At 42.6% G+C, this 27,124-nt stretch overlaps 1 protein-coding gene across 1 annotated transcript; it reads left to right on the forward strand.

Annotated features, from left to right (window-relative positions):
• Positions 1–6,117: 6,117 nt before the first annotated feature.
• On the forward strand, positions 6,118–11,216 carry FCRLB (Fc receptor like B). The gene is made up of 6 exons (XM_004385745.1): positions 6,118–6,150; positions 7,082–7,102; positions 7,426–7,680; positions 9,177–9,443; positions 10,067–10,357; positions 10,799–11,216. Exons 1-6 carry the CDS (start codon positions 6,120–6,122, stop codon positions 11,212–11,214), a joined length of 1,281 nt encoding a protein of 426 aa, XP_004385802.1. The 5' UTR covers positions 6,118–6,119; the 3' UTR covers positions 11,215–11,216.
• The last annotated feature ends 15,908 nt before the right edge of the window (positions 11,217–27,124 follow it).

Raw genomic sequence — 27,124 nt, forward strand, 5'->3', positions numbered from 1 at the left:
TTATTCATCATCCAGCTTTCGCATGCAAATGAGGCAATTGAAAACACCACGGTTTGGGTTAGGTGCACCTTAGCCTTCAAGGTGACGTCTTTGCTTTTTAACATTTTAAAGAGGTCTTTTGCAGCAGATTTGCCCAACGCAATGAGTCACCTGATTTCTTGATTGCTGCTTCCATGAGCATTGATTGTGGATCCAAGTAAAATGAAATCTTCTACAACTTCAATGTCTTCTCCATTTATCATGATATTGCTTATTGATCCAGTTGTGAGGATTATTGTTTTCTTTATGTTGAGGTGTAATCTATACTGAAGGCTTTGGTCTTTGATCTTCATCAGTAAGTGCTTTAAGTCCTCTTCACTTTCAGCAAGCAAGGTTGTGTCAACTGCATAACGCAGATTATTAATGAGTCTTCCTCCAATCCTGATGCCATGTTCTTCTTCATATAGTCCAGCTCTTGGAATTATTTGCTCAGCATACAGAGTGAATAAGTATGGTGAAAGGGTACAAGCCTGACACACACCTTTCCTGACTTTAAACCACAAAGTATCTCCTTGTTCTGTCCGAATGACTGCCTATTGGTCTATGTACAGGTTCTTCATGAGCACAATTAAGTGTTCTGGAATTTCCATTCTTAGAAATGTTATCCATAATTTGTTATGATCCACACAGTCGAATGCCTTTATATAGTCAATAAAACACAGGTAAACATCTTTCTGGTATTCTGTTTTCAGCCAGGATCTATCTGACATCAGTAATGATATCCCTGGTTCCACATCCTCTTCTGAATCTGGCTTGAATTTCTGGCAGTTCCCTGTCAATATACTGCTGCAGCCCCTTTTGAATGATCTTCAGCAAAATTGTTACTTGCATGTGATATTAATGACATTGTTCAATAATTTCCACGTTCAGTAAGATCAACTTTTTCTTGAAAATAGGTAACTATAGTAACATACAGTAAACATCATACTGTGGATGCTTATGTGGAGGGGAGGAGAATAGTGTGGAGGAAGGTGAAAAGTAATAAAACGAGAGGGGGGGACTTGCAGAGACCAATGATGACAGTCTGCCATAAACAAAACTTTGAACCCTGTCATGGATCAAATTGTGTCCCCAAAAAATATGTGTATCAATCTGGCTAGGCTGTGATTCCCAGTATTGTGTGATTGTCCACTATTTTGTCATCTTATGTGATTTTCTTATATGTTGTAAATCCTACCTCTATGATGCAATGAGGCAGGATTAGTGGCAGTTATGTTAATGAGGCAGGACTCAATCTACAAGATTAGGTTGTGTCTTAAGTCAACCTCTTTTGAGATATAAAAGATAGAAGCAAGCAGAGAGACATGGGGACCTCATACCACCAAGAAAAAAGAGCCAGGAGAATAGTGCATCCTTTGGACCCAGGGTCCCTGCGCTGAGAAGCTCCTAGACCAGGGTAAGATTGATGACAAGGACCTTCCCCTAGAGCTGACAGAGAGAGAAAGACTTCCCTGTAGCTAGTACCCTGAATTTGGACTTCTAGCCTCCTAGACTATGAGAGAATAAATTTATCTTTGTTAAAGCCATCTACCTGTGGTATTGCTGTTATAGCAGCCCTAGATAACTTAGACAAACCCCTATGAGAAGAAAGGGAGAGAGAGCAAGAGAGTGAAGAGCAAAAGAGCACAGAAGATTTTGGAGTGAGACAGACTTCTATTCAAATTCCAACTCCATTGCCTCAGTTTCTTCACATGTAAAATGAGGATACTAATTAGCCTCCTCAAAGGACTATTATGAGGATTAAATAAAGTAATACCTGTGAAGCTCTTGGCATGGGACATGCCATACGCTAAGGCACATGTTAAAAGTGAGCTGGTATCATCCTCGTCAGCAGCAGCAGCAGCATTATCATCAACATCAACGTCAAGAACGTTTCTTTCCCCAGAATTCTTGTCAGTTGAGGGCATACCTTGTTTAGAAGTTATGTCATAATAGGCTTCAAAGAATTGTTCAGAAATAAAAGGTAATTGCTAAATTTCTTTGTATATTAAACAAAAATAAAAACAGTTGATGTGGAGTCAAAAGTGTGTCAGAGTAGAGCTGTGCTCCATAGGTTTCCAATGGCTGATTTTTCAGAAGTAGGTCACTAGGCTTTTCTTCCAAGGTGTCTCTGGGCGGACTCAAACCACCAACCTTTCAGTTAGTAGCCAAGTGCATTAACTGTTTGCACCATGAGGGACCTGCATATTAAAGGGGTGAAGAATTAGAAAATCTGGGGAGAAAATCCTAGATGGAGCAGAAGATTTAACTTGAGGGAAACACAAAGAAGAGTCTAGAAAAAAGAAATGTTGGATAGGATATTTTTCAGTGAAATTCTGAGCACTACCAGGAATTCTATAGCTTTTCAGGGAAGACTATGCAACTCATGAATGCTTCGTGTTATTGAATCTCTTGTGGAATCCAGTGAGGGGGCTGAGATCTGTGTTCTAGGGGATGTTAAGCCAAAATAGAGTTAAGTTTGTGTAGACTACGGGGACAGCTAACAGCTGCACTGCATTCTTATTGTAGAGGTGGTGGCCTGGTATAGACGTCAATCTTCAAGAGGAGGCCTGCTGAAGGGGCAGTGTTTTAGGCACCAACAGAATGCAGAAATTATCAAACAATATCATTAATATCACATGCAAAAAAAATTTGCTGAAGATAATTCAAAAATGGTTGCAGCAGTACATCAACAAGGAACTGCCAGAAATTCAAGCCAGATTCGGAAGAGGATGTGGAACCAGGGATATCATTGCTGATGTCAGATGGTTCTTGGCTGAAAGCAGAGAATACCAGAAAGATGTTTACCTGTGTTTTATTAACTATGCAAAGGCATTCAACTGTGTGGATCATAACAAATCATGGATAACATTTCAAAGAATAGGAATTCCGGAACACTTAATTGTGCTCATGAGGAACCTGTACATAGATAAAGAGGGAGTCGTTCAAACAGAACAAGGGGATACTGCGTGGTTTAAAATCAGGAAAAGTGTGCATCAGGGTTGTATCCTTTCACCTTACTTATTCAATCTGTATGGTGAGCAAGTAATTCGAGAAGCTGGACTATATGAAGAAGAATGTGGCATCAGGATTGGAGGAAGACTCATTAACAACCTGCAATATGCAGATGATACAACTTTGCTTGCTGAAAATGAAGAAGACTTGAAGTACTGACTGATGAAGATCAAAGACCACAGCCTTCAGTATAGATTACACTGAACATAAAGAAAAATAAAGAAAAATCCTCAACATGAAGAAAAATCCTCACAATTGGACCAATAAGCAACATCATGATAAATGGAGAAAAGACTGAGGTTGTCAAAGATTTCATTTTACTTGGATCTACAATCAACGCCCATGGAAGCAGCAGTTAAGAAATCTAACGACTCATTGCACTGGGCAAATATGCTGCAAAAGTCCTCTTTAGAGTGTTAAAAACAAAGATGTTACTTTGAGGACTAAGGTGTGCCTGACCCAAGCCATGGTATTTTCAATCATCTCATATGCACATGAAAGCTGGACAATGAATAAGGAAGACCGAAGAAGAATTGACACGTTTGAACTGTGGTGTTGGTGAAGAATATTCAATATACCATGGACTGCCAGAAGAACAAACAAATCTGTCCTGGAAAGAAGTACAGCCAGAATGCTCTTTAGAAGAAGTCAGGATGATGTGACTTTGTCTCACATATTTTCGACATGTTATCAGGAGGGACCAGTCCCTGAAGAAAGACATCATGTAGGGTTCCATGGTTAAGTAGAGGATCAGCAAAAGAGAGGAAGACCTTCAGATGGATTGACACAGTGGCTACAGCAATGGGCTGGGACATAGCAATGATTGTGAGGATGGTGCAGGACCGGGCAGTGTTTCATTCTGTTGTACATAGAGTGGCTATGAGTTGGAACTGACTTGACAGCACCTAATAACAACAACTCTAGAGGAGCAAAACCAGTGAAGTACATATATAAATATATAGAGAGAGATTTACTTCAAGGAAATGGTTCACACAATTGTGGGAGCTGGCAAGTCCCAAATCTCTGGGTCAGGTGGCAGGCCGAATGCTTCTCCTGCTTCACATGGTTGCAGGGGCTAACGAACCCAGAATCTGCAGGTCAGGCATCAGGCTGCTGGCTCATGGGGTTGCAAGAACTGGTGAATCCAAATCTGCAGGTCAAGCAGCTGGCTGAAGGCTTCCCTAAGAACCGAAGGTCAGACCACGAGACGAGAGCAGGATCAAGAGAGAAAGGGAGCACACAAGCTTTGCCAGAACATCTATATATATTGAATGCAGGCCACACTCCCAAGGAAACTCCCCTTTCAAGTAATTGGCTGCTCACATCAGATCACAAAATGGAGGATGATTACCTAATATCTGCCAAGTTGACAGTGTGGGGAGCCCCACACTGGCCTGGGATGAGCAGTCAGACAGGGTGTTGGGAAGCACAGAAGTATGGCCTAGCCTAGACACTCCTAAAGCAGACAATTCACCATCTCTGCTCCCAGCATCTAGTTCTGCTCTCCCTCTCCGACTCCTGGACACCTTATCAAATACCTCCCTGCTTTTTAGATCCATAAGACTCTACTTCTCTTTTACCAAAACTTGCCCTTAAGCCAGAATCTGAAGTGGCCAGCATAATTTAATGTCACATATCCTTAAGAAGCATTTGGATTTTTAACAGGGACTAGGACATTAAGCTAAAAAATGAGTGAGTTTTCTGAGTGGAAGTCTGGGCATCAGCAAGCAAGGGGGGAAGATACTATCTTAGAGAGAGCTAACAGTGTCTGATAATCGATCTCCCTTCTGCCAGAGCTCCAAGGGAAGGAGATGCCCTGGCTCAAAACATCCCCGAGCGAGGACAGAACAGAGCCCAAGGAGATATACTATCAGGTTGGAAAATTCATTAAGTATTTACATGAAAATTCAGGTTCCCCTATTGCTCAGGGTACGGTCATATGACTCAGAGAGCACAAGTAGAGCCAGAGGTCTGATCTGAGATGCCTCTGAGGGGCTGATACAGTGACTTCTCTGCTGTAAATAAGGAGTCCTAGAACTGGAGCGTGGTTGGGGTGAGGCTGCAGGGGACGGGTGGAAGGAAGAAAGGAACAAGTGAGTACAGGTGCCATAGTGTGAGATTATTGGGGTGAGTAGGTAAAGAAGAGTTTTCTAATTTGGGGGGATTTAAGGTTTTGGGAGGTTCCTGGGTGTCACAAAAGGTGACTACTAACCTAAAAGTTGGTGGTTTGAATCCACCAAGCAGCATCAAGGAAGAAAGGTCTGGTGATCTGCATCTGTAACATTACAGCCAGGAAAACCCTATGGAGCAGTTCTACTCTGTAACACGTCACCATGAGTTGGAATTGGCTTCGTGGCAATGGTTTTTTGCTGTTGTTGTTTTAAGGTTTCAGGAACGGAAGGGGAAACATTGCATTTCTGTCCTTGACTGGGGAATTCGTAGACGGTGACACTGAGAAGTGGTTGGTGAGTCATGCCTTTCTGTCTACTCATCTGTAGGAGGATGTGAGCTCTGGGTACAGGGAACCCAATGGCCTCAAGCTAATGTCTGTTATCAGAGAGTGAGCAAAAAAAAGTCCTAGGTAGAACTTGAGGACATTAGGATGTGTCTTCCTCAGATGAGGCTTACAGGGCCAGCTGGAAAGTTAGGGGAGAGAGGAGAGTGGGATGTCAGTGAGAGCCTGAAGGTTGCAAGATCACCTGCCAGAGCCTGGAGTTTTATGTGGCCCTATCGGGCAGTTCTACTCTGTCCTATAGGGTAGCTATGAGTCATAATCGACTCAATGGCAATGGTTTTGATTTTTATTGTGCTGCAGAAGGCATAGTGTGAAATGTGAGGTGGCTTTAGGGGTGGCCTGAGATGTGAGGTGGCTTTAAGGCCTGGTGCTTGGAATACCTGAGGGTGGACACACATATCTAACATGTCTCCCACTCTCTTCAGTCCACCATCTTCAGGAGCTAGGAATGGGTGGGAGAAGCAACAATTCTCCCAATACTCAGTGATCAGGCACTGTCCACCTTTTCTCTCTCTCTCATTCCATGCCACCACATCTCCCTCCCACTGCAGCTGCTGTAGGCAGAGTCGTCATGTGGGCACTGGTAGCCCTCTTGCTCCTGGGTAAGTTCTCAACGAGGCAGCGGCGGCAAAGGACTTTGGGTGGTGAGACAGAGGGTGGGACAAGGAGGGTGCGTGTGAGTGTATTGAAAACATTTCTGTGTGAAAATTCCAAGTAATTCCTTACCTTGTTTTGGAGGCATAAGGATGAGGGGCCTTTCTCAGAGTTGGAGAAACTAGAGGCAGAGATTGAAAAATTGGTCTTAGTACCATTCAATCTTTCCTATAGTCTCAAGAGTCCCTTTCTTTCCTTTTGTCTCCAACTTTCTCTTCCTTTCTTATTTAGTGTTTTTTAAATTTATTTATTTTGTTGTTATCATTGTTGCTAGAATATATACAGCAAAACATACATCAGTTCAAAAGTTTCTACATAAACAATTCAGTGACATTGATTACGTTTTTCGAGTTGTGCAACCATTCTCACCCTCCTTCTCTAAGTTGTTCCTCCCCATTAACATAAACTCACTGCCCCCTAAGATTCCTAATTTTTGAGTTGCTTTTATCAATTTGATCCCATATAGTTCTTAAAAGAAGAGCATAATGCTCAAGGCAAACGTTCTTCACTAGTTAAGCTAAACAATTGTTTGGTTTTAAGAAGACTTGAGGGAATACGTTTGGTTTAAGGTTTAAAAATTATCTCAGGGCAGTAGTTTTGGGATTTCATCCAGCCTTCATGGTTCCAGAAAGTCTGGAGTCCATGAGAATTTGAAATTCTTTTCTGCATTCCCCCCCTCCCCCCCCGCTTTGGATCAGGATTCTTCTACTGACTCTTTGATCAAAATGTTCAATAATGGTAGCCAGGTAACATTTAGTTCTTCTGGTCTCATGGCCAAGGAGGCAATTATTTGTTTATGGGGGGAATTACCCACACATTTCATATCCTCCTCCTATTCCTGACTCTCCTTTTTCCTCTGTTTTATGTCTTGTTTTGCAGTTCCAAGCAGTGGACAAGCTGGTGAGTCTTACACATCCCTCATCCCAATTTTCCATAATCTTCCCTCCCACCCTCCTGTGTGATCTGCTTGGGTAGACACACCACTTTTTGGGTATTCTGGGATAGTGTCTCTTCCCATTCATCTTCAGTCCCTGTGGTCAGTTTGCCAGTAGAATTCGGTGCTGACTGATAGACTAGCCCAATGATTGTGGTCTTTCCTGCAAGGATGAGTTAGAAACTGGGCTGGGTCCTGGAAGCTGAGGTTTTCTAAGATTTCCCAAACTCAGAATGCATCTTTGAGTACCTCACCTTGATTTTCTTTTACATACTCCTCCTACCCCCAGCTACTCTGGAGAAGCCCATACTGTCTCTACACCCACCTTGGACTACAATCTTCAGGGGGGAGCGAGTCACCTTACGGTGTGACGGGTACCACCCTCTGCTCCTGGAACTCCGACCCATCAGCACTCTCTGGTATTTGGGTCACCTGCTCCTGCCCTCTCACAAGAAGAGCATCGAGGTGCAGACACCAGGGGTGTATCGATGCCAGACACGGGGAGCTCCCGTCAGTGACCCCATCCACCTCTCTGTATCCAATGGTGAGTGGTCTGAACACGAGGGGAGGGGTATCATGTGATCCCTCCGGTGATGCTGGGCCCTCCTGTGGGAGAGGACACTAGGTCACTCCCATCTGGGCAGGAAAAGAGGACCACACTGTGGCCTGTCTTGAGTGTCTGCAATAGGCAGGGACCTGCACACAGGGATGGATTACCCAATAAGTAAGATACGCACGGGCATAATTGTGCTTACTTACTAATTTGTGTAGTGCATGAAACTCATGTAAAATTGTGCACTACAAATGAGTAAGTAAACACAATTTTGACACACAATGTTCAGTGGCATTGGTTACATTCTTCAGTTTGTATCAACATTCTCATTATTTCTGTTCCAGTTGTCCCACTCCCATTAATTTAGTCTCACTGCCCCCTAAACTTCTCATCTGTACTTTAGAGTAACTGTTGTTCATTTGGTCTCATATGGATAATTTTAAAAGGGCACAGTTCTCAAGGATGAAATTTTTTACTTTTTGAGCTAACCTGCTATTTAGTTAAAAGGTGGTTTCAGGGGATAGTTTCTATTCCAGGTTTAAAGAGAATCTCAGGACAATAGTCTTGGGGATTCCTCCAGTCTCAATGGGTCCAGTAAGTCTGGATTCTTTGAGAATTTGAAGTTCTGTTCCATATTTTTTTCCCCTTTTTATCAGGATCCATCTATTGTGACCCTGATCAGTGTTCTGTTGCTTCTTGTTTGGAAGTTGTTAGTGAGCACAGATAAGATACTATGATGAAGGTGGTTCCTGCTTACAGAACTGAAAGTAGCATACCCTTTGTGGCTTCTACTAGCAGAATTCTTTCTCAATATAAAACACCTAAAATCACACCTGGTTTGTGTTACCTATGATGATGATGGTGATAGGGTAAATACTGGGTGCTATCAGAGGAGCCTAAGGCTGTCCTGGAGGGTCAGGGAAGTTTTGTAGAGGAGATAAGGTCTCAGCCTAGATCAGAAGAACAAGTAGACCTCAACCTGATCAGGTGAAGAGGGGTCTTCTTGGCTGAGGAAATAGCAGGTGCGAAAGCTCAGGGAAGGCTCAGTTCTCCCAATAGTTCAGTGTGACTGGAACTTAGCCTGCGAGGAGTGGAAGGTGGGAAGAGTAAAGGAGAAACCAGCAAGGGGAGAATCCTGAGATGCTGCTGGAGAGGTAAGCAGGGGCCAGATCAGGAAGGCACTGATGCCATCCTAAAAAGTTTAATTCTCACAGGCAGTGCTGTTTGAGGCTGGAACCGAGTCTCAGGCATCTTTGCCTCCCTAGTACCTAGTACCTAGCTGAGTCAACACCTCGCACCTCCCCACTCACCTTCTAATGCATCCTGCATCAGGTGCCCACCCTGCTCAGGAATAGGGGAGGGAAGGCTTGGCTTGTGGGGAGGGGAGGGAGAGTAGTATAGGCGCAGAGTACGGAGGAGAAGAATGGGAGGGCCCTTAGGACTGGGCTTTTTCTGGGAGTCAGGCGTGCCTGTGGTGTCTGTCGTAGACTGGCTGATCCTGCAGGTACCCTATACTGCGGTGTTCGAGGGCGAGTCTCTGGTCATGCGCTGTCGCGGCTGGTACGACAAGGTCGTCTACAAGCTTCACTACTACCGCGATGGCCAGGCGGTGCGCTACTTCCACTCCAGCGCCAACTACACGGTGCCACAAGCGCGCACCAGCGATAGCGGGCGCTACCACTGCTCCGGCACCATGCGCATCCCGGTGGAGAGTGCGCCCATGTTCTCCGCCAAGGTGGCCGTGACCGTGCAAGGTGGGGGAACCCTGGGGCCCGGGAGGGGGCCAAACGAGCACTAGGAAATTCTAGGGCAGGTACCAGGCAGGGAGGTCCAAGTACTGGCACGTGTCTCGGCTCCTCCGCAGTGATGGTGCGCTTGGCCAGTGCCCTGCGTGGGGTGGGCGTCCCCCTCCCCGCCCAAACGCACACCCCAGCTTCTTACTCCAGTTGGGATCCCACACAGAGGGGCAGCTCTGGCCCCAGCCGTAGCCAGAATGGCAGCAGCGGTGATAAGGGGCGCTGTGGAACTGGGGCGAGGGAATGGCTCCAGAGCGTCCCGCGAGGCACGCTCAGCGTCTCCGCTTCCAGCCAGAAGGCTGAGCTGGGTGTCAGTTGGGCTGAGACGCTGAAGTGTCTGCCCCTTTTGAACTCGGTCCCCTGCCCCACATTTCAGAAGGCTTTCTCCCACCCTCCATGCACGCACACAGCCTCCCGGACTCTCTCTTGGTCTCCGGGTCGGTGTGGAGCCCTTGAGGGAAACAGGAAGGAGAGAGGGGTCGCAGGCGGTGAACCAGCAGAACTTGGTTCCTCCCCTGCCCCATCTCACGCCTGCGCCAGTCCCACGTGCGTCCTCCGCCACTGGGCTGCCCTCTTCACAGAGCTGTTCCAGGCGCCGGTGTTGCGGATGTTAGGCCAGGTGGAGGCCCGCAGCGCGGCCTCTGGCGGGGTGGTGGTGCACTGCGAGACGCGTCTGCACCCGCAGAAGCGCGACACGCCGCTGCAGTTCGCCTTCTACAAGTACAGTCGGGTCGTGCGCCGCTTTGATTGGGGCGCCGAGTACACGGTCCCGGAGCCGGAGGTCGAGGAGCTGGAATCGTACTGGTGCGAGGCGGCTACTGCGACCCGCAGCGTCCGGAAACGCAGCCCCTGGCTACAGCTCCCCGGGCGGGGTGAGTGACAGAGGTGCCGGCGCCCAGCAGTCTGCCTCGCGCTCCGCCTCCCCTTTTCCATCTTTCCATCTTCACCTCCTTCCCCACTCGACCACGTTCCGAATCAGGGGCGGATTAGCCAACCAATAAGCAAGGTATACACCGACTTGCATTGAGCAAGGTAAGCAAAAGCTTAATTGTATTTACTTGCTAATTTGTGGTGAGCAATTTCACGTGGATTTCACCGTATCTTTGACGTGATGGAAGACAGGTGAAATTGTGCTCTGCAGATTGATGGGAAGGCACAACTGGGTTCTTGCATACTTTGCTTATTGGGTAATCCGGCCCTATTCCGAATGTCTATTCCAGCCCCTTCCTCCAACTCCATGCCTCTCCCCTACCCACGGGTCAAGAGGGATCGAGTTCAGCCACGTGCTAGTTGGTGTGTTACTACGTTCACAGGTTCTCTGGACCTGGCGTTTACCACCGTGCCCGCTCCACAGGCTGCAACCTTGGCGCCCAGTAACAAGCCACTTTCCTTCAGAAAGCCTCCGGTATTCAGATCGGTCTCATTTGTCACCTCCATCCCAAACACGACTTCATCGGGACTGCTGTTCCCCTTGGGCAGCGGCCCCCCTGCTGGACCCCCAGCCTGCGCTCCACCGACGACGTCCTTGGAACAGTCAGCTGGAGCCCTGAAACCCAATGTGGACCTTCTGCTCCGAGAAATGCAGCTGCTCAAAGGCCTTCTGAGCCGCGTGGTCCTGGAGTTAAAGGAGCCACAGGCCCTCCCAGAGCTAACAGGAACACCTGAGACCCCCACTCTCCACTTATCTATGAAGGGAGTTACACCGGAGACCACTACTGTGGAGACCTGAGGCGGGCGTCTGCTCCTCCGTCTCTAGGATCATTCATCCCTGGTGTCCCAGGTGGTGATCTTCCTAAGCCATCTCTGCTTTTCAGAAGCCAGTTCCCTCTCTGTTTGCCTCCCTTTGTTTTGCTGTGGTTTTTAAGGAAGCACCCATGTAGCGTAGTGGCTGATGATTTCAACTTCACCAGCACAGATGAGCAGTGTGTAGCCACAAGGCATTCCCTTGAATCTCTTTCTTCCTCTCACAGAACAGAGGAAGAAAGTAGAAACCTGTTATTTACTACTTCTAGGTTTATGTTTGGAAGAGAATTTAGACATCCTTAACACTTCACACAAGCCTCTCCAGTACATATTTTAGTACAGGCAATTTACTGGTACTTTCATGGAGGTCATTAAGCACTTTAGAATATTTTAGGGTCAAATTGTAATTATTCGTAGTGAATTGATTCTCTGTTAACATTAAAAAGATTTTTAGTTCTGCTCATGAGTTTATATCCTTGGTTTCCTGGGTTCTCACGTGCCAGGGTCCACCCTACTCCCACCACCATTTTTTTCTCTATCTTCCTTTTCTTTCACTCTCCCACCTAGCCCAGTAAGCCACTTCCCCTCCCTTCCCACCGACCCTCCTCTTTGCCCCCCTCACTCACCAGCCCCTACCATGGCACTATTTTTTCTTTTTTTTCCCTTCTGTTATTTCGCCTTCCCACCTAGCCCCATATGCCACCTTCTGCCTTCCCACCTGCCTGTACCATGCCACATAGAGTGCTACTAGTGTACCAGCCCCGCCCATCAGTCCCATCATGCTGCCATTTTTTTTTTCTTTCTCCCTCCCACCTAGCCCTGTATGCCACCTCATCCCCCATGAAGCCCCCAGGTCTGCCCAGCCCCCACACACCAGCTCCCACCATACTGCCCTTTCTTCTTCCTTTTTTTAATTCTTTCTCTTTTCCGTCTCCCTCTCACCTAGCCCTGTATACCACATCCCCTCTCCCCACCAGCCCCCACCATGCCACCGTGGCTAGAGTGCCCCCTGCACTTAGGCCCACCACCACACTGGCCCACATTCCCCCTCCAGCTGATGAATGATGGGAAGTGAGCCCTTACCACTCCCTGTCTCACACCCTCACCCATCTGGTGATGGGCTGTGAATGCTTCCACACTGCTGGACCAACATCAGGAGGCAGACAGCACCCGCCCAGTCTGCCATGAGTCACCTTGCCAAACCAATATACAGCAAAGCGGGCTCACCCTGCCTGCTGCTGCCCTGCCCACCCAGATAAGGTGGTAAGTGCTATCATACAAAGAGAAAAGGAAGCAACAAAGTATACTCTGCCCATCCATTCTGACATATCAAAACAAAACAAAACAGAATGAAACAAATGAACATACAGTCAATAAATAAAGAAAATAATACTTTAATGTCTCAGAGACAGCAGACAATCTCAAAACTTAAAAAAGCAGGACAAGACAGCTCCAGCAAGTGACTAAAATAATCAGATAACCTTCTTGTAGAAGAAAAGGCATTGGAAATACCTGCCATGAAATTCAAAAGGCTAATATTTAGGGCTCGCCAAAAGATTAGGAAAGAGATCAAGGAAAACACAGGAAAAAAACAAGGAAAAAATAGACAAAGTCATGGAAAGCACAGACAAAACCAATGAAAACATAGTCAAAATCAAGGAAAACAGAAAAGCAATGAAACACTTCAGGAAAATAATACAAGGACAATTAGAAATCATACAAAAACAGCAACTAGAAATCCAAAAGATATACAACAAAATTTCAGAAATGGACAACTGAATAGAAGATTTTAGGAGCAAATTTGAAACAATGGAAGACAGAACCAGCGAGACTGAAGACAAATCCATGGATGCCACTTTGTTTGAGGAAAAATCAGAGAAAAGAATGAAGAAAAAAGAAGCAAACCTAAGAATTATGTGGGACACAAGAACAAAAATTTGTGTGTGATTGGAGTTCCAGAACAGAGGGAGAAAATGGAAAGCACAGAGAAGTTTGTCAAAAATTTGCTGGCAGAAACTTCCCAAATATCATGAAAGATGAAAAGCTTACTATCCAAGAATTCAATGAACCCAGTATAGGATAGACTCTAAAGACATATCATAATCACACTTGCCAAAACCAAAGACAAAGAATCTCGAGAGCAACTTCAGAAAAAAAGTAACTTACAAAGGGGAAACAATAAGACAGCTCTGATTTCTTGTCAGAAACTATGCAGGCAAGAAGGCAATGGGATGACACATATAAAACCCTGAAAGAAAAAAACTGCTAACCAAGAATAATATATCCTGCAAAAGTCTCTCTCAAATACGATGTTAAAATTAGAACATTTTCAGATAAACAGAAATTAAGGGAATTCATAAAAACCAAACCAAATTTATAAGAAATATTAAAGGGAGTCCTTCGGTTAGAGAACCAACAACATCAGACAACAACCTGAGTCTAGGACACAGAACAGCATCAGCCAGATACCAACCTAGGTAAAGAACTCTCAATAATAAAAGCTAAAAGACTTAAAACACGGAAACAGAGACGTCAATGTGTAAATATCTACAACGTCAGAACAACAAAAGGGGGAATAAAGGTGTAGGTACAAATGAAGAGGAAGTCAAGGTGTTATCAAGTAATAAAAAGACTGGTTCAAACTTAGGAAGATAACGGCAAATTTCAAGGTAACCACAAAGAAAGTTAACAAACCTACTCATCAGAATAAAAAAGAAGAAAAACATAAAGACTCAGTAAACAAAACGTATAAAAATGAAAGAAATGAAAAGAAAATCCACAAAAAAAAGGAACTTGGCACAGGAAAGTAAGAGAAACAAAGAAAACATCAGCACCACACACACACAAAACACACATGCACAACAATATGATAGCAATAAACTCATACAATAAACACTAAACGTGCATGGCTTAAATGCAACCATAAAGAGAGAGTGGCTGAATGGATAAAAAAAAACATGACCCACCGATATGCTGTCTACAAGAGACATACTTTAGACACAAAGACATAAACATATTAAAAATCAAAGGATGGAAAAAAATATATGAAGCAAACAGTAACCAAAAAAGAGCAGGAGTGGCCATACTAATCTCAGATAAAATAGACTTTAAAACAAAATCCACCATAAAAGACAAGGAAGGACATTATATAATGATCAAAGGGACAATCCACCAAAATGACATTTAGTTGTTGTTGTTAGGTGCTGCTGAGTCAGTTCCTACTCACAGCAACCCTATGTACAACAGAAGGAAACACTTTCCAGTCCTGCATCATCCTCACAATTGTTGTTGTGCTTGAGCCTATTGTTGCAGCCACAGTGTCAGTCCATCTCATTGAGGTTCATCCTCTTTTTCCCTGACCCTCTACTTTACCAGGCATGATTTCCTTCTCCAGGGACTGGCCCCTTCTGATGACATGCCCACAGTACGTGCAGCAGATTTGCCAATCAAATACATGGAAACTGAGTAACAGCTTGCTTAAGAACAACTTGTTTAAAAACATCCTTGCTTCTAAGAAGCATTCTAGCTATACTTCTTCCAAGACAGATTTGTTCATTCTTCTAGCATTCCATGGTATATTGGATATTCTTTGCCAACATCATAATTCAAAGGTATCAATTCTTCTTCAGTCTTCCTTATTTATTGTCCAGCTTTCAGATGCTTATGAGGTGATTGAAAATATCATGGCTCTGGTGAGGTGCACTTTAGTCCTCAAAATGACGTCTTTGCTTTTCAACACTTTGAAGAGGACTTTTGCAGCAATGCAATGCATCATTTGATTTCTTGACTGCTGCTTCCGTGGACATTGATTGTAGATCCAAGTAAAATGAAATCCTTGATAACGTCAATATTTTCTCTGTTTATCATGATGTTGCTTATCGGCCTAGTTCCCAATGACAGGGCTTCAAAATACATAAAACAAACTCTAACAGCACTGAAAAGAGAAATGGATAGTTCCACAATAATAGGAGACTTCAACACACACCACTGTCAGTAAAGGACAGAAAATCTAGAAAGAAACTCAACAAAGATACAGGAGATCTGAAGTCCACAATCAACTAATATGACCTCATAGACATATATAGAACACTCCACTCAACAGCAGCAAAGTATAAATTCTTCTCCAACATATATGGAACATTCTCCAGAATAGACCACAAAGCAACTCTCAATAAAATACAAAATACTGAAATAATACAAAGCATTCTCTATAATTACAGTGCCATAAAAGCAGAAATCAGTAACAGGAAGAGCAAGGGGTAAAAAAAAAAAAAAAAAAAAAAAACATGGAAACTGAATAATACCTTGCTTAAAAACAACTGGGTAATAGAGGAAATCAAAGAGGGAATCAAAAAATTCCTAGAATCAAATGAGAATGAAAACACATCATACCAAAACCTTTGGACACCGCAATGGTAGTGCTCAGAGGTCAATTTTTAGCAATAAATGCTCGCATCATAAAAGAAGAATGGGCCAAAATCAAAACGTTAGCCCTACAACTCAAAAAAGTAGAGAACAGCAAAAGAAGCCCACAGGCACCAAAAGAAAGGAAATTATAAAGATTAGAGCAGAAATAAATGAAATAGAGAACAGAAAAACAATAGAAAGAAGCAACAAGACCAAAAGTTAGTTCTTTGAAAAAATCAACAAAATCAACAAACCATTGGCCAAACTGACAAAACAAAAACAGGAGATGAAGCAAATAACCCAAATAAGAAATGAAATGGGGGACATCACAACAGATTCAACTGAAATAAAAAGGATAGTAACAGAATACTATGAAAAACTGTGCTCCAACAAATTTGAGAACCTAGAGGAAAGGGACAAATTTCTAGAAACACACTATCTACCTAAACTAACAGAAACTGAGATAGAAAATCTGAATAAACTAATAACAAGAGAAGAGATTGAAGAGGCTTAAAAAAAACAAAAACAAAAACCTCGGAACAGCAACAACAACAACAAAAAAAACCCTGGCCTGGACGGCTTCACTGGAGAATTCTACCAAACATTCAGAGAAGAGCTCACACCAGTACTACTCAAACTACTTCAGAGCATAGAAAAGGAAGGAATACTCCCAAATTCATTCTATGAAGACAGCATAACCCTGATATGAAAGCCAGGCAACCCATTGCCATAGAGTCAATTCCGACTCTTAGCGACCCTATAGGACAGAGTAGAATGCCCCATAGGGATTCCAAGGAGCAGCTGGTGGATTCGAACCGCCAACCATTTGGTTAGGAGGCAAAGACACCACAAAAAAATTACAGGCCAATATCTTTCATGAATATAGATGCAAAAATTCTCAACAAATTCTAGCCAATAGAATTCAGCATCATATCAAAAAAATAATACACCACATGACCAAGTGAGATGCAAACCAGATATGCAAGGATGGTTCTACACTGAAAATTAATCAACGTAATCCACCACGTAAACAGAAGAAAAGAATCACATGATCATCTCAATTGACACAGAAAAGGCATTTGATAAAGTCCAACACCCATTCCTGATAAAAACTCTCAATAAAATAGGAATAGAAGGGAAATTCCTCAACATAATAAAGGGCATCTATACAAAACCATTTGGGGTCCTGGTGGTGAGGTGGTTAAGAGCTCAGGCTGCTAATCAAAAGATTGGCAGTTCGAATCCACCAACCACTCCTTGGAACCCCTATGGGGCAGTTCTACTCTCTCCTATAGGGTCGCTATGAGTCAGAATTGACTCAGTGACAACGAGTTTGGGTTTTTTTTGGTTATATAAAACCAACAGCCAACATCATTGTCAGCGGAGAGAGGCTGAAAGCATTCCCACTAAGAATGGGAACAAGACAAGGATGCCCTTTATCACCCTTTCATTTAACTTTGTGCTGGAAGTCCTAGCTACAGCAATAAGGCAAGAAAAAGAAATAAAGGGCATCCAAATTGGTAAGGAGGAAGTAAAACTATCCCTATTCACAGATGATATGATATTATACATAGAGAACCCCAAAGATTCCACAAGGAAACCACTGGAAGTAATAGAAAGATTCAGCAGAGTAGCAGGATACTAGATAAACATACAAAAATCAGTTGGATTCCTATACACCAACAAAGAGAACTTTGAAAATGAAATCAGGAAAACAATACCATTTATAACAGCCTCTAAAAAGATAAAATACTTAGGAATAAATCTAACTAGGGATGTAAAAGACCGATACAAAGAAAATTACAAAACACTACTGCAAGAAACCAAAAAAGACCTTCATAAATGGAAAAACATACCATGCTCATGGATAGGAAGACTCAACATTGTGAAAATGTTAATTCTACCCAAAGCAGTATACAGATATAATGCAATCCTAATCCAAATACCAACAGCATTCTTTAATGAGATGGAAAAACTAATCACCAACTTTGAATGGAAAGGAAAGAGGCCCCAGATAAGCAAAGCATTGTTGAAGAAAAAGAACAAAGTAGGAAGCTTCACACTACCGGATCTCAGAACCTACTATACAGCCACAATATTCAAAGCAGACGGGTACTGGTACAACGACAGACACATTGACCAGTGGAACAGAATTGAGAACTCAGAGGTAAATCCATCCACCTATGGTCAGCCGATCTTTGACAAAGGACCAAAGTCCATTAAATGGGGGAAAAGATGGCCTTTTTAACAAATGGTGCTGACAAAACTGGATGTCCATCTGTAAAAAAATGAAACAGGACCCACACCTCACACTATACAAAAACACTAACTCATAATGGATCAAAGACCTAAATATAAAACCTAAAACAATAAAAATCATGGAAGTAAAAAAAAGTATAACACTAGGGGCCCTAGTACATGGCATAAATAGAATACAAATCATAACTAACAATGCAGAAATGCCAGAAGATAAACTAGATAACTGAGAGTTCCTAAAAATTAAACATATACTCATCAAAAAACTTCACCAAAAGAGTAAAAAGAGAACCTACAGACTCAGAAAAAAATTTTTGGCTATGACATATCCAACAAGGGTCTAATCTTTAAAATCTATAAAATAGTTCAACACCTCAACAACAAAAAGATAAATAATTTAAAAATGGGCAAAAGATATAAACAGACACTTCACCGAAGACATTCAGGCAGCTAAGAGACACATGAGGAAATGCTCGAGATCATTAGTCAATAGAGAAATGCAAATCAAAACTATAATTAGATACCATCTCACCCCAACATTACTGACACTAATCAATAACACAGAAAATAACAAATGTTGGAGAGGTTGCAGGGAGATTGGAACTCTTATGGTGGGAATGTAAAATGATACAACCACTTTGGAAAACAATATGGCACCTCCTTAAAAAGCTAGAAATAGAAATATCGTATGATCCTGCAATCCCACTCCTTGGAATATATCCTAGAGAAATAAGAACCATCACATGAATAGATATCTGCACACCTATGATCATTGCAGCATTCTTTACAATAGCAAAAAGATGGAAACAACCTTGATGCCCATCAACAGATAAATGGTTAAAAGAATTATGGTGCATACACACAATGGAATACTACACAACAATGAAGAACAATAATGAATCTGTGACACATCTCACAACATGGATGAATCTGGACGGCATTATGCTGAGTGAAATAAGTCAATTACAAAAGGACAAATATTGTATGAGAATGCTATTATAAAAATTCAAGAAAGTGCTTACACATAGAAAAAAACAATCTTTGATGTTTATGAGGGAGGGGATGAGTGGAGAGGGGAAATCAATACCTAGATAGTAGACAAGTGTTCACTCCATTGAAAGGAAAGACCACACAATATAGGGGAAGTCAGCACAACTTGAGCAAGGCAAAGTCATAGAAGCTTCATAAATACATCCAAACACCTTGAAGGACTGAGTTCCTGGGGCTGAGGGCTGGGGACCATAGTCTCAAGAGACATCTAGGTCAATTGGCATAACATAGTTTGTAAAGAAAATGTTCTACATCCTACTTTGGTGAGCAGCGTCTCGGGTCTTAAAAGCTTACGAGCCGCCATCTAAAATACATCTATTGATCCCATCCCCTCTGGAGAAAAGGCGAATGGGAAAAAAAAAAAAAAAAACAGACACAAGGAAAACATTAGGACAAAGGACTAATGGACTACATGAACCACAGCCTCCATCAGCCTGAGCCCCAAAGAACTAGATGGTGCCTGGCTAACACCACCGACCACTCTGACAGGGATCACAGTTTAGGGTCCCAGGCAGAGCAGGAGAAAAATGTGGAACAAAATTCAAATTCACAAAAAAAGACCAGACTTACTGGTCTGACAGAGACTGGAGGAACCCCTGAGACTACGGCGCCCAGACACCCTACTAACTCAAAACTGAAGCCACTCCCAAACTCCACCTTTCAGCCAGAGATTACACATGTGAGGATGTTCTTCTTAGTTCAGTCAAGTATACGAGCCCAAGTGGGCAACACCTGCCCAAAAGCAAAGATAAGAAGGCAGGAAGAGAGAGGAAAACTGGACAAATGGACATGGGGAATCTGGGGTTGAAAGGGGGAGAGTGCTGACACATTGAGGGGATTGCAACCAATGTTACAAAACAATTTGTGTATAAAATTTTGAATGAGAAATTAATTTGTGCTGTAAACTTTCGCCTAAAGCACAATTTAAAAAAAAAAATCCAGGTTCTATTCAGTTTTATGGTCCCTGCTTGGCGCAAATGTTTAAGCCTTTGACTACTAACCAAAAAGCTGGTGGTTGGACGGCACCAGGAAGCATCTTGGAAGAAAGACCTGGCAATCCGGTTCTGATTTTGAAAGGTCACAGCCTTTAAAACCCTACAGAGTACAATTCTACTCTGACACACACAAGGTCACCATGAGTGGGAATCAACTCCATGGCAACTACTTGTTTGTCTTGGTTTATTCAATTTTTGAGAGGAAAGATATTTGTGCAGGTGGGCCTCCCATTCTTGGGTTATAAGGGCCAGAGTTCTGTTAGCCTCTCCCAGATGCACCCCCTGCCCAAATGTAGCTAAACAGACTGAGAGGCTCTGATAGCATCAGGCAGGCAGTGCTCATCTTTGTGATAAATTAAATAAGCAGTACCATTTGTATTGAGAAATTTAAGGAAAGGTTAAAACAAATCCTCAAGATTGCTGAATTCTAGTTTTTAACAGATTTTTTTCTTCCCAAGTGCCATTCCAATACTAATATACCTGGACACACACACTTGTACAGATCCATCTTCCATGCTACATGATTTCATTGTCACCTGTTCCAGAAGGAAGAAAATTGAGAATTACATTTTAATTGCAATTTCTGGGGTGTGTCTCCTGCAAGCCCCATTTCATGGGTCCCCTAACTGCCTGCTGGAGCCATTGATGCTCTTGCAGGGCTGGTGTGATTTGTCCTCAGGATGTCTTATTCTCATTGGGTCCAAACCCTACTTGTACTTGATAGACATTCAGTCACAACTCCATTTCCCATTTCTTTCTGAGTGATTTACCAGGAGAAATCAACATCCTTCATCATATTCTTCACCATATTATTATTATGAAATCATTTCAATTCCACTTCAATCCTGCCCTACACAGGAGTGCACATCTAGTGCGGGAGGCAGGCAGGCACATACATAAATTACAATGCAGTGTGAAAAGCGCTCCATGAAACATGGAGAATTCAGAGAATAAAGGTGGATCTTGAAGGATCACCAGGTGGACATGAGAGAAAGATTGTGGGATGGAGTGTTGTCTTAGTCATCTAGTGCTGCTGTAACGGAAATACCACAAGTGGATGGCTTTAACAAACAGAAGTTTATTCTCTCACAGTCTAGAAGGCTAAAAGTCTGAATTCAGGGTGCCGGCTCCAGGGGAAGTTTTTCTCTCTCTGTCAGTTCTGGAGGAAGGTCCTTTTTGTCAATCTTCCCCTGGACTAGGAGCTTCTCCACACAGGAAATCCAGTTCCAAAGGACGCATTCTGCTCCTGGCACTGCTTTCTTGATATGAGGTCATCCTGTCTCTCTGCTCACTTCTCTCTTCTATATCTCAAAAGAGATTGGCTCAAGACACAATCAAATCTTGTAGACTAAGTCCTGCCTCGTTAACATAACTGCTGCCTGTCGCACCTCATTAACATCACAGAGGTAAGATTTACAACACATAGGAAAATCACATCAGACGAAAAAATGGTGGAAAATCACACAATACAGGGAATCATGGCATAGCCAAATTGATACACATAGTTTTGGGGGACACAATTCAATCCATGACAGGCGTAGAGCAAGTAGGCAGAGAGATGCAAAGGCATGGAGAAGTGAAAGACCCTAGTGTGTTTGTGGAGTTGCAATTAATTGGGAGTGGTTGAAAGATTGTGTGTGTGTGTGTGTGTGTGTGTGTGTGTGTGTGTGTGTGTAGGCATATTTTAAGGAGAGGGTGAGGGTGGCAGGAGACAAATATGGGGACGTAGGAAGAGATCAGAGCATGAAAGACTTGTTAAGATATACTTTAGTCTATTGACCTGGGGGTGGATATTTGGAAGCATCAATAAGTCTTTCTGGAGAAGATGCTAACTTAAAATTGGAAAAGAAGAGTCAGATAAACTGAATGATCTCAGTGAACACTTGCCTAACCCTTAGAAGGTATGTCCAGATCCTTATAATTCAGTACCGAGGTTCTGGTCAGCAAAGGTCTTTGTGGCTCTGATTTCCAGCTTTATAATGCTGGCTCATCTTTTTTCTTAGAACTCTCCTCCCAGGAAGCCTTCCCTGGCTAACACCATTCTACTCCAGTGGCCAGGCTCTTTCTCCCTTCTGATTTTGTTCCCCTGAGGTTTCTGTCATCCCTGGTATACATAGGAAGTGACTAGCATTCATACCAAGAGGATTAGTAATCAAAGAATCTCAGGTCATTAAAAACAAACATACAAACAAACAAACAAACAAAAAACCCTAGTTGATTGTTTTTTAAGAGTACAAAAACGTGAAACAGCCACTCTAAAGAGATCTCCTTTATTCACACCTTAGTAACAACCACAACAGCCTTATTCGTGTCTTGCCACCTGCCACCTTTTAGAACTAGGGATGTGGAGGGTGGGTGTCTTAGTTATCTAGTGCTGCTATAACAGAAGTACCACAAGTGAATGGCTTTAACAAACAGAGATTTATTCTCTTGCAGTTTAGAAGGCTAGAAGTCCAAATTCAGGGTGCCAGCTCCAGGGGAAGTCTTTCACTCTCTGTTGTCTCTGGGGGAAGATCCTTGTCATCAGTCTTCCCCTGGTCTAGGAGCTTCTCAGCCCCAGGACCCAGGTCCTTAGTTGGTGGTAATGAGGTCCCCCATCTCTGTGTTCACTTCTCTCTTTTACATCTCAAAAGAGATTGACTCAAGAAACAGCCTAATCTTGTAGATTAAGTCCTGCCTAATTAACATAATTGCCTCTAATCCTTCCTCATTAACATCATAGAGGTAGGATTTACAACACAAAGGAAAATCACACCAGATGACAAAATGATGGACAATCTCACAAAACTGAGAATCATGGCCTAGCCAAGTTGACACACATTTTTGGGGGACACAATTCAATCTGTAATAGTGGGGAAGAACAAAGATTTTCTGGTGAGAATGGAAATCATTCATGACTCAACTTTTCCGTATGTATGGAGGGGAATTATCTTTCATGCCCTGTAGACTCCACTGTCTTTGAGCCCTCCTGTTTTCATACAAGAGAGCAGGATCAAGTTCATCCCCTACAATATCTGTTAATGATCTCCCAGGAAGGCCTGTGCTAAGGAAGTATCACCTTCATCCTCAACCAGTTTCTGGTTGAGGTTTCAACATACATTTTGGGAAATAGAAGGCTAGCTAGCTTAGGCTGCTCAAGGGGAATCTTGGAGCTCATTCCCAAGCAGCAAGGATGCACCAAAATGTTGGAGAAGCCTGAGGAGGAAGCTGCTTCTCTCTGGTCCTCTGATCAGTTCCGTGTCTCAGACTTAGACAAGGTAAAACGGAGACCTCAGACCCTAAACCTACTGGTGTCCATATGCATACTAGACAAGGAACCCAAATATCCTTCATCAGAGAGCAGAAAGGAGCCTGGCAAGTTCTATTTGAATCTTAGCCTTTCGCTCATTCTGTCCTTCTCCCTGAGTCTCAGTTTCTTACCTTGACTTGACTTTGTAGAAAGGGGAAATAGTTCAGATTTTACACTTATTATGACTTCTCCCTAAGATATTGAACTATATCCTCTAGGTTAAGGTCCAAACTCCCTAACACATATAGAGCCATTCAAGACCAGGCCCTACCCACATTTCCAGCCACATCATCTGCCATGCCCATCCCCCCATGCCCATTTACCCTATACTACAGCCACACTGACCACCTACTCTTTCCCCAAGACACCATCCTCTTTCATGCCTCTGTGCCTTTGCATATACTTTTGCCTCAGCCTCTATGGGGGGCTGCACAGGCCTTCTGAAGGAAATAATAGTAACTGTACATGGGAAACAGACAAATAAACATATCCTTTCATTATTAGAGGTTTTGAGACAGAGGATGCTAAGAGTGCTTAGAAGCACAGAGGAGAGAATTAAGCCCAACATGGAGACTTCAGAAACAGTTCCCAGGAGAAATGACATCTGCCAGTCCCTGATGATGGATAGTTGTTTTTAAACTTCTGCTGTTTTAAACTGTGTTGCAGTGACTATCCTTATACTTATATCTTTACCCACGTCTGAATATATCTATAGGATAAACTCCTAGAAGGGGAATTGCTGGATCAGTGAACATGTGACTATTTTATTTTAATGGATATCACCAAATTATCCTTCAAAGAGATTGTACCAATTTTCATTTCCACTAATCACACATGAGAGAGCTTGTTTCTCCCACCCGATGACGAGAATACACTTCATCGTACTTTTATTTCTCAATCCAACCCATGAGAATCTTTTCACTCTTTAAAGATTAGATCCTGATAGCATTTCTATCCTGGCATCACGCAGCAGCCAGCAATACAGTCCCCCCAGAGTCAATGTACCTATTTGTAATGCTAACCTATCTTCTGAATTCCTTGCTAGCTTGTCCACTATTAACTCAGGGAAATACACTTCTGACCATGTTGTTGTTGTTAGTTGCTGTCACATCAATTCCTACTCATGACAACTCCATGTGTGCAGAATAGAACTGCTCCATAGGGTTTTCAAGGCTGTGACTTTTTGGAAGTAAATCACCAGCCTGTCTTCCAAGGCTAGTAGTTAAGTGCTTAAGTTTGCCCCACCCAGGGACTCTTACACTTGGCCATACTTTCCTATTAAATGCAGATTTTCTGCCCATTAGAGCTCATATTCCAAGCCAGATCATCACAGTCCTGCACCAAATTTCCAACATGTACTACTGTTAGCCCATTATTGGTTTAGTTAATTCCCCAGCCACTACACTTGTAAAAATAGTTGGTTTCAATGTTTGGCATCCTACTCATAAGAGGCCTCATATAAATATACATCCCTGATACCGTTAACATTTGAGGCTAAAGAGTTGATGCAACACACTTCAGTATTTTTCAGTTCAAAGGTGCCAAGTCTTATTACGGTGATATAGGAGGTGATCATTCTCTCATCTTTTAACAGTAAATATGACCCTAGTGTGTTGCATTAAATTGTAATAGCCACGCTAATTACCGGAGCTTTGGACCTACAGATGGCAGAGTACAGAGGTTAAAAATCCTGGTTTAGGAGTCAGTAGACGGGGGCTCAAATGTCACTATCACTACTTACCAGCTGTGCAGCCTTTATCTCTAAACTTCTGTTTCTTCATCTGTAAAACAGAACAGTAATAGCATTTGCTTTACAGAATTGCTGGAAGGATTAAATGAGATTATGCAAGTAATGTGTCTGACACATAGAAAGCAGAAAATTGTTATTATGACTATAATTCACTGAATCTAAAATGCCATCGGTTGTAGGATGCACTAAAGAAGGAAAAACATAGCCAAGTAAACACACAATGTCTTTTAGACTTAATTAGAAATAGATTTTTAAACCATATATCATTCTTACATAAAGAGGAAGATATAAGTGAAATAAATTGAGTAAAGTATTCCTAAAACTTTTTCACAGCCAGAGTCTGACTTTACTGAATCACTTTTTGTCTTAGATTTATCAATGACATGTTTTCCCACTCCTGTATCATCTACTTTGCTATGAAAAGCATTGGTAATGCAAAATTTCTTCAAAGAAACTGTTAAAGAACTCACAGCCACCCTGAACCTATTGCCCTGAGATAGATAATCTTTAAACCTTAAACCAAAAATATCCCCTGAAGTCTTTCTAAAACAAAACAGTAGTTTAGCTTAACTAGTAAAGAAGGTCTGCCTTGAGCATTATCCTCTTTTAAGAACTATCTGTATAGGATCAAATTGACAACAGATAGGAACCTTAGGGGGCAGTGAGTTTATGTTGATGGAGGAGGAACAGCTCAAAGAAGGAGGGTTAGAATGGTTACACAACTCGAAGAATGTAATCAATGTCACTGAACTGTATATGTAGAAACTGCTGAACTGGTGTATGTTTTCTGTGTATATTTTCAATAACAAAATAAATAAGATTAAAAAAAAAGAAGAAAAAGAAGTAACAGTCATTGTTGCTAGGCTGGTTTTACAATTATCCAGAATTTTCTTTTGACTCCCACTTTAGGAATGCTGCTAAACAGGTCTGATTCACCATCCACCTCACCTCACCCACAACTAACAGATTGTTTCACTGTTGTCTCTAGAAATTTCTAACAAGCTGATCACACCTATTCTGTTACTTTTCAATTTGGCACTTTAACGTTCATGCTTCTTATGTAAGTGATGAAAACTATGACAAGACAGTAATTACAAGATGCATTCTGATTTCAGTGATGTTAAAATATGGTTAAAAAAATTATGTTTTAGAATTAATAAAATATAAAATGCGTCCTGAGCTCTAGGAAAGTAAATTTTAAAATATCTAGAAAAAAATGTTATGTATGATCCTACAATGTGGCCAGAGACTAAAGGCGGTCATTTCTCAAAATTGGAGGTCATCAAAACTCTGAAGAAAACTTAAAGGCTATTTAGTCTTCAGACCTTTCTAAACTTCTGCCATATGGCCACACAGCCTATGCTTGACTCTCTGGGAGGATGAGGCCTTAATTTACCTCCCCAGAGCAGCCCGCTCCTGTCTTTGGACAGCTCTGGTAATTAGAAATTTCTTTAAAGGTAATTGGCAAAGTGATTTTGTTGTACTCATTGTATTCCCCAGGACTACGCAGAATGAATCTAATTCCTGGTTCTTTTGTCTTTGCTTAGCTCACACCTAGGTTTTCTTTAAGACAAACTCCCTTGTCCACAAGGAGATCTGTCCAAAAGCCTTGGGAAAGTACAGATTCAATGTTTGAACATTCAGTGTTGGAACCAACCTAGTCACCCTGTCAAAAAGGGAACAGGCTATCAAGGCATTATTATTCTTGGTAAACTCATGCTGACATCTAATGGACACTTTTTATACGGGTGTATAAACCATTCCTGCAGTAATCTGCTCTAGAATATTGTTTTGAATTGAAGGCAACTTTACAGAAATGATACCTTGAAAGTATAGAAGCAAGCTGGGCTAAAAGGTCGACGGATCGAACCCACCAGCCACTCCACAGGAGAAAGAAGTGGTAGTCTGCTACTGTAAAGATTTACAGCCTTGGAAACCCTATGGGGCAGTTCTACTCTGTCCTATAGGGTCACTATGAGTCAGAATTGACTCTAGGGCAGTGGGTTTGGGCTTGGCCCCTCTGTCAAAGAGCTGTGGAGACATAAAGTCTGTGAGGCACACATAGGAGCCCTTTCCCTCGACAGGGGCTGTGACTCTGTAAGGCCCCTTTAAAGGCTGGATGTGGCCAGTGTGATTGAATACATATCCC

This window comes from Trichechus manatus, unplaced genomic scaffold (genome assembly GCF_000243295.1).
Source record: "Trichechus manatus latirostris isolate Lorelei unplaced genomic scaffold, TriManLat1.0 scaffold00145, whole genome shotgun sequence".
Classification (NCBI taxonomy): Eukaryota; Metazoa; Chordata; class Mammalia; order Sirenia; family Trichechidae; genus Trichechus; species Trichechus manatus.

Coding starts and splice junctions, on each gene's coding strand:
- FCRLB (XM_004385745.1), top strand. CDS start 6,120: ATGTGGGCACTGGTAGCCCTCTTGCTCCTGG. Junction 9,444..10,066: donor GGTGGCCGTGACCGTGCAAG/GTGGGGGAACCC, acceptor CCCTCTTCACAG/AGCTGTTCCAGGCGCCGGTG. Junction 10,358..10,798: donor GCTACAGCTCCCCGGGCGGG/GTGAGTGACAGA, acceptor CTACGTTCACAG/GTTCTCTGGACCTGGCGTTT.